This window comes from Protobothrops mucrosquamatus, unplaced genomic scaffold, assembly GCF_001527695.2.
Source record: "Protobothrops mucrosquamatus isolate PMUCROS unplaced genomic scaffold, P.Mucros_1.0 scaffold2998, whole genome shotgun sequence".
NCBI classification, from domain to species: domain Eukaryota; kingdom Metazoa; phylum Chordata; class Lepidosauria; order Squamata; family Viperidae; genus Protobothrops; species Protobothrops mucrosquamatus.
In genome coordinates this window covers 318,464-326,133 of record NW_015389018.1, presented here as the reverse complement: position 1 = coordinate 326,133, position 7,670 = coordinate 318,464, and the positions used below count along the sequence as shown (strand labels likewise).

Genomic DNA, 7,670 nt, shown 5'->3' with positions numbered 1-7,670 from the left:
AGTGCCTGGAGACGGCCTTCGGGGTGTCCGTGGAGGACCGGGGCCTGGCCATCTCGCAGAAGCTCCCGGACATTTTTGAAGCTGCTGCCGCCAAAGTGAGCGAACTGGGGAGGCTCTTCGGGGGGGGGAGGGGGGAAACCTTCTTCTTCGCTCCCCTCCCTCCCTCCCTCCCTCCCCCCCCACTGAGTGAAGGAAGACCCCGGGTGGGGCCGAGGAGGGTATGTGGGGGGGGGCAGGGCTATCTCTGGGGCCAAACCAGCCTGGGTGAAGCCGGCATCCCTGGGCAGGAAACTCTCCCTCCGGTCCTTGTCAGTTTCCAAGTTTGGGGCTGGCACTCCGATTCCCCTTTCATCATCGCCCGTCAGCTTCCCCCAAAGGAGTCTATTGGCAATTCTCAAGCAACGACTGGACTGTCCGTGAGGGGGGGGCAGTTTCCAACAGACCTAGGGATTAAATCCCAGTTTCCTTCTCTGTACAATCCCCGTGGATCTTGGGGCTTTAATGCAGGATCAGCAGCTGCTTTGAGTAAAACTGGACCCACCCCCTGTGATCCAATGGCAGCTACACTGACTTTCAAGTTGCGCCAGAGAGGATCTGGAAAACAAACTCCAGAAAGACGGGTCAAAACTCAAGGCCTGGGAGGTCACACGCCCAGGCGGCCTTATCGGTTAGAGAGCTGTAATTGTGCGGGGTGTCTCTCCTCACGCCAGGCTTTTAAAGTCTCTCGCAGGGATGAAGCCGCTTCAAAGAGTGTGTACCTGGGCCAGGTTGCTCTTTGCAATGTTTTCCGGGCCCCTGAAGACCCTAGAAAGGCAGCTGAGACCCAGGGAGGGAGAGGATGGGAAGAGGGCAGTGCAGGACTGGGGCCTCTGGAGGGGGCTGGGCAGCCATCAGCTGCTTGGGTTAGGGCCACCCTTTCCTATCTCGGTGCCCTCCAGGGCAATAGGCAGCCGTTCCCATAATCCCCGGCCAGCCGTTGCCTTTGAAGGAGACTCGTACAGACCTTTGCAGGAAAAGAAGCAGCAGGGGAGGCCATCCCAAAGCCCTTCTGGCCAGCCACTCTGACCTTGCAAGTCCTGGACTATCCAGAGCGTCCCTGACGCCCCCCCTGCTACTCCCCCCCCCGGTGCCTTCCCTTCTTCCCAACAGGAGCCCTTGCAGAGCTGCCCCATTGCTGAGCCCGCCTCTCCCTCCGAAGAGGATACGGCTGAGGCTGAAAGACTGAAAACTGAAGGTGAGCCTTTGGGTGTGTGGGTGGGTGGGGGTCTCCTGCTTGTCCTTGGCACCCAGGGAGGGTGGTGCGGGCAGCAGGGCACTCCCTCTGAGCATCCCCAGCACCTGGACAGGGAACATCAGGGCGGGGGGGGGCTGCTGGGAGGACGTCCTTGTCGGGCTCCAAAGAACAAGAAAGACACGCTGAGTGGCTTCGGAGCCGTTCCCTGCGTTGCTCCTTGCCCAGAGGCAGAAGCCTCGCCCGACTCCAGCAACTGCTTGCATCATCCTAGAATGGCCGGGGAGGGCGCCTGCCTCCTCCGCCTCACTTCCTCCGGAGCTTCTTGCTGCTGCTTTGCCCTTTGGAGTGCAAGGCCCCTCCCGGGAATCCAGACTGCATTCCGCCCCAGTCATGCTCCCATTAAAAACTGCATGGAGGGGGGAGGGCAGAGGAGCCTCCGTGGGCCCCCAATTGACTGTAGCCCAAGAGAAGCCACCATCCCTGGGGGAGGCTTGTCATCCGGCCCAGGCTGGGCTCCCTAGCAATGTCCTCTGCCTCCCTCAATGAGGAGGGGGGCTTTCCTGCGGTGCCCCCGACTGCCCAGCCAGGACAAGCAAGGCCGCAAATGGAAGAGGGGCCTTGGGAGGAAGAAAGCTGAGGGGCTGGCAGCTCTGGCACAGGTGGCAGGGGAAGGGAGGAGGCCAGGCTTCCCAGCAGTGGCCCTTCGGGTGAGACCCCCCCGGGCGAGGGACCCCCAGAGCGGCCACCAGGCAGTGTTGGAAGTGCGGCTGGGGGGGGCAGGATTGCCCTCTGGCGAAATTTAAGGCAGCTCCCCCCCCCCTCGTTTCTTCTGTCCAGGAAACGAGCAGATGAAGGTGGAGAACTTCCAAAGTGCCGTCTCGTTCTACGGAAGAGCCATCGAACTCAACCCGGCCAACGCCGTCTACTACTGCAACCGGTGAGAGGGCTCCTGCCTCAGGTCCCCCCAGCTGCGCTTGCTCCGGGAGCCCGATGGGAACGGCTGCCTGAAATGGGGGAGGGGGGAGAGCGCCCAGGGGGGGAAAGAAAAAAAGCCCCACCCTTGCTCGTGGGTGCCGAAGCAGGGGGGGCCCGGGGCCGCTTGGGGCCCAGCTGGAGAGCCTCTCCCAAAGAGCCCCCTCTCCCCCCCCCTCAGGGCTGCTGCTTACAGCAAACTCGGAAACTACGCCGGGGCAGTGAGGGACTGCGAGAGAGCCATCAACATCGACCCCAAGTACAGCAAAGCCTACGGCCGGATGGGGTGCGTGGGTCCCAGCGCTGCCCTCGGGCCTGGTGGGGGTGGGGAGAACCTGGGGCTTCAGAGGAAGAAGAAAGGTGCCTGCCCCTCCTGGGAGAACCCCCCTCCTTCAGAGGCCGTGGGGAGCCCCTCCCGCCCCCCTCCTTTCGTGCTGTCCGTGCGTGGGGGAAGGGTGGGCTGTGGCTCCACGGGCGAGAGAGCGAAGACGGCCCCGGATGAATCGGGCGCAGAGTGTTTCTCTCTGGCTTCCCAGAAGGGGCGTCGTGTGGCTCGGTGCCCCTTTCCTCGGGAGTGGCCGCCCCTCCCCTCACTCCCCCCCCCACCCCGTGTCCTCTGCAGTTTGGCCCTGTCCAGCCTCAACAAGCTCTCGGAGGCCGTCTTCTACTACCGGAAGGCGCTGGAGCTGGACCCAGAGAACGAGACCTACAAGTCCAACCTGAAAGTCACCGAGCAGAAGATGAAGGAGGCCCCGAGCCCGGTGAGCGGCCAGCTGGCTGGCTGGAGAAGACCCTGGGGCATCAGGGGGGGCGGGGGGCAGCCTCTCTGCCCTCAGGCGCCTGGCAGGGGGCTGTGCTGACGCCACTTTCCCACGTTTCCCCACAGACGGGGGGCGCCGGAGGGTTTGACCTGGCTGGGTTGCTCAACAACCCCGGCTTCATGAGCATGGTGAGTGCGGGGCCGGAGGGGCTGTGCTTTGCTGGGGGGGGAGGGTGTCCGTGGGTGCGCTTGTTGGTCTTCAGCTGCCCAGGTGGCTGGGGGCTGCGAGGGTCAGTCAACCGGCCTCTCCGTGGCCCCGGTTGTCTCCAGGGGCCAGTTCCCCCAGGTGCTTCTTGCCTTGGCAGAGGGTTGTGGGGAGGGCGGTTCCCCTCATCTCGGGGGCAGCCTAGGAAGGCCGGCCAGGCTCCAGGGCTGCTCCGGATGGTTCATCCTTTCTCTCCCTCCACAGGCCTCCAACCTGATGAACAACCCACAGGTGCAGCAGCTGTGAGTGTGCAGGGGGGGTGGCGGGCCTTCCCGCCCTTCCGGAAGGATCTGCTCTGGGGAGGGGCGGTCCGAGGGCTGCGCTTGAACAGCCGGCCCCAAAGGCTCAGACGGAGCTGGGGAAAGGGGCCCTGGCTGAAATCCACGAGGACACCTTTTAATTTAGTGCTTTCTGTATAAAGAAATGTTTCCTTAAAAAGCCAGGGATCTTGGTTAAGCTGGGATTTGATTTTGGTTTAGTGTGTCCCATGGACCCTTTTGCTCTGCTGTGCCAACCCTGGTTTCCTGGCAGGCCAGCCAAAACCGAGCTTTCATTAAAATGGCCGCTTTTACTGAAGAAGGGGCACTCCCCCAAATGGAGAGGCCGGGAGCCAGTAACTGCGGCCCTGGGAGGGAGGGGAGGGTCCGCCCCAGGTGTCCATGGGGTGGGAGGGAGCCTTTCCTGGGTGAGATTTGACTTGAGCAATCCAGCCTGGGGCTTCCGGTTGGGAGATGGGTGGGTTCTTGGGAATCTTCTCCCCCCCCCCCCAGCCTTTCCAGAGGCCCTGTGCCAGGTGAAAGCACTTCCCACCCCGGGGTGGGATTGCTTAGCGACCCCTTTCAGAGCCATGGCTGGGACCCTGCTGGGGCGCCTCTCCCTGGCCATGTGACCCACACGGAGGGTCATGGGTCCCCCCCTCCCCTTTGCAGGATGTCCGGGATGATCTCGAGCAGCCAGAGTCCCGTGGCCGCCCCAGGAGCCAGCACGGCCCCCCACGACCTCGCCAGTCTCATCCAAGCGTGAGTAGTAGACGGGGCCGCTCCCTTCCCCCCAACACCCCCGTCCGTTCCTTCAGACGCAGGAAAGTAGCAGTCGGCTCGGCCCCCTTCCTGGCTCCCCTGGCCTCCTTCCCCTTGCGACCCCTCCTCGCCCAGCCCCATGGGAGATTTCCCCACAAGCCACTCCTGGCCTGCTGGTCAGTACTGGTCATCCTTTCCAAATGATCCCTCGGCCCATTCCTCTCCTAGCTGGGGTCCTAAAAAGTGGGGGGGGGGCACAGCAGAGCCCTTCCTGCCTGGCAAGTCCTGAATAAGCTGGGAAAGCCTGCCGGCCCTCCAGTGGGACACGGGTCCCCCTGTCCTTCTGCTCGGACTCTCGTGGGCCCCTCGCCCTTCCCGTGAGGGCAGTCCGCATCCAGCTTTCCGGGAGGGGCGGATCTTCTGTTATGCCCCCCCTTCCACACACACACACACACACACACACACCGGGTCTTTTGGTCCCAAGGCTGAACCAGCTCTTCCGCTGCTCCTCATAGGACTTTGTTTCCCGTCCCCGGGTCTCGGTTCTTGCCCTTTGCTGAGCCGGCCTCTTGTCGGCTTGACTCCTGAACGCGGCCCGATTCTTGAGGTGGGGTCCGAGCAAGGACCGGTAGGGCGGAACGGTGGCTTCCTGCGATGATGACAGCACAAGGGTAGGCAACCTTGGCTCTTTTATGACTCGTGGCTCTGCTGGCTCAGGAATTCTGGCAGTTGAAGTCCACGAGTCATAAAAGAGCCAAGGTTGCCTACCCCTGACTTAGCAGTTACACTCCCACTGCAGCTACGGCCTGACACCCTGCTTGTCTCATTTACGGCCACGTTGCTCTGCTGGCTCCTGCGCCATTTGTGATCGGAGTAGCTCCCTCTGTCAGAGCCCTCCCCCCCGAGGCCTCCTGTGGGCCCAATCCGTCCCTTAGGCAGAGGGCTCTCCACTTCAGTTTCTTTCTCTACCTTTTGCCCGATTTATCTTGCCTGTCGAGGTAGCTTTGCATTTCATTCCTACCGTCTGCAGCTGCCCACCCGTTTGTGTGTCATCAGCAGATCTATGAAGGACTGGATTTTGTTACTCCTCCTGCCTCTCCCTCTCCCCCCCCCCCACACCCTGTCTCTCCCCAGCTTGAAGGGAAGAGGAGTGATTGCAAGGTAGCTTCTGAGTAGCTTTTGAGCCGGCTCTGTATCCACCTGGTCACTGTGCTGTCCAGTAGGAGTGTCCCCTGGATCACACCCACAATCGAGGGTTAACGTGACCGTTTTCTCTCCTGTGGCGGTCCAGGGGCCAGCAGTTCGCTCAGCAGATGCAGCAGCAGAATCCGGAGCTGATAGAGCAGCTGCGCAGCCAGATCCGGAGCCGGACCCCCAGCGCCAGCAACGAAGAGCAGCAGGAATGAGGCAGCTGCCGGTGAGCTGGGGGGGGGGCATCTGTGTCTCTCTGCTAGGGACCGTCTGGATGACCTTGAGGAAAGGGAGCTTGGCAAACTTAGGAAGGACTCACGCTAATTGATCCCAAGCGGTTAAAAGGCCCAGTGGGAGATTTTACACTTGCTAGATTCAGGTCAGCCCCCCCCCCCTCCGGATACATCAGACAGGAAATACAACTAGCTGAATCTGCTTGACGTGTGGGCTGCGTTAACAAAATCCTGCATGTCTGAAGGCACAAACTTCTCCCTGCATCTTTTGACTGCATGACCCACTAGGGCTGGTCTCTCCTGCGTTTCTTCCGACTGATGCTAGATTTTGGGCACCCCTGCTTCTTTTATCGGCAGATTTCTTCCTAGGCAGCATCTCTCCCCCCACCCCCAATCTCTAGGGTCATTCCCACGTTACACTTGCTTCCCCTCCCCGTGGCATTTTGTGAGTGGTTTGCAGCACACCCAAAGGGTGGGGGGGGGAAGCGCAGGGATCCAGAGAGGGCCAGCGGCTACAGTGCGTCCCTCGCTGTGGGAAACCCACGGAAGAACTCTGGGGAGAGACCCCCAATCTGCCCCCATGAAGTTGAAGACCGTCCCATGGGAGGAAGAGGGCCAAGGAAAGAGGCCTTGAGGCACGGAGTGGAGAGGCTGGCAGGGAGGCCCTGGTCAGAGGCTCCACAGCTGCAGTGGCCGGTGGTTTTCCTGGGCCCGTTTGCAGAGCTCCTGCCAAGTGAATGGAGGCCAGGAGCAGGGGGGGGGGCTGCTAAAGGCCCCGTTGCCGAACTCAGGGCAGGAACGCAAAGGGAAGCCTCCTTGGCGCATGGTAGTCTGTCCGAGGTGGGGGAGCCCAGCCCTGTCCTCGGGAGAAGCACCAAGGCAGGGAAGCCCTCCGCTCCTGGCCATGATGTGCTTATGTTCGTCTCCTTCTTTCAGGACTCCGCTCCTGGCCAGGAAGACCCCCTTTGCCCCAGGGGAAGGACCAGCTGAAGAGCCTCCGAGCTGCTGCCGCTGCCAGCCATCCCTCCCTTGGAAAAGCCCACAAGGAACGGGGCGGGGGGGGGGGAACCGAGCCTGATCCGATCTGCATGTTAGAGACTGTTTTGCGTAGCCTCCCTGCCTGCTTCCTCCCCGCCTCGCCCCTGCGTGGACTTTGCCAGGGGGAGCGGAAGAGTTACTGACCGCAGACCAGCACCTCCCGCCACCCTGGACCTTCGGAGGCAAGCTGTGGGCAAGCGCTGGGGCCGGCAATGCCACGCCTTTCCTGTTGCTCAGAAGAACACACACCCCCCGAGACTGTGCCATCCTCCAGCAGGGAGAGCCGCCTTTTCTAAACTGGGATTTCCTGCTCGTCACCATTGCTGGATCCCGGCACACCGAGGCTGGATGGCCCCCCTCTTGGGGAGAGGCCCAGTTAACTGGCTGGGAGGGGCAGCTGGTGGGACTGGCACCGGTGCCCGGGGAAGATGGGAGGACGTCTCCTGTGCTTTTCAGTAGGACGTTTTTAAGGATCGTGGCTAGTCTGCTGTCACTTTTCTGGGGGCGGGGGGGGGGGACGTGGCTTTCTTTCTTTCTTTCTTTGGGTCGGGGTCTGGGGAACTTGCCTGGCTGGACTGGCTTAACAGGGCACTCCCTGCCCAGCATGAAGGGTGGCAGGGGGACTCGGCTGCCTACCCGGGATTGGGCCAAACCGGGCAGCTCCTTCCTCAAGTGCTCTCCTTGTGGCCAGGACTCCCCTCGGCCTCTGGTGTCCAGAGCATGGCTCTCGCCCCTCGAGGTGCCACCCAGAGGGGTAGTTGAACCTGTTGAATCTCCCAGATCCCCTCCAGCCAGTAGGATGGACCAGATGGCAGCCCAAGGACCTTGGGGGAGGAGGGTCACCTGCCCTCAGCACCACCTGCCAGAAGCCCCCTGGAGACTGGCCTCCCCCTGTGTTAGCCAGGGGGCCCTTTCCTGGCCGGCCAGGGGCACTGGAGAGAAGAGCGATGGGCCCAGG

General features: G+C 62.1%; 2 protein-coding genes across 2 annotated transcripts in view; both read left to right on the top strand.

Annotated features, from left to right (window-relative positions):
- Positions 1 to 2: 2 nt before the first annotated feature.
- On the top strand, positions 3 to 5,656 carry SGTA (small glutamine rich tetratricopeptide repeat containing alpha; the record flags this gene model as incomplete). The annotated part of the gene is made up of 9 exons (XM_015826196.1): positions 3 to 95; positions 1,150 to 1,234; positions 2,072 to 2,171; positions 2,388 to 2,492; positions 2,829 to 2,967; positions 3,093 to 3,155; positions 3,436 to 3,473; positions 4,161 to 4,250; positions 5,542 to 5,656. Coding segments are annotated over 9 exons (828 nt in total), but the record flags the coding sequence as incomplete, so codon positions are not given.
- Positions 5,657 to 6,497: 841 nt separating this feature from the next.
- SLC39A3 (solute carrier family 39 member 3) overlaps positions 6,498 to 7,670 on the top strand; it is a 3,882-nt gene continuing 2,709 nt past the window's right edge. The window contains exon 1 of the mRNA XM_015826195.1: positions 6,498 to 6,514. Within this exon, the coding sequence (XP_015681681.1) occupies positions 6,498 to 6,514 (17 nt within the window). The remainder of the gene's footprint in view (positions 6,515 to 7,670) is intronic.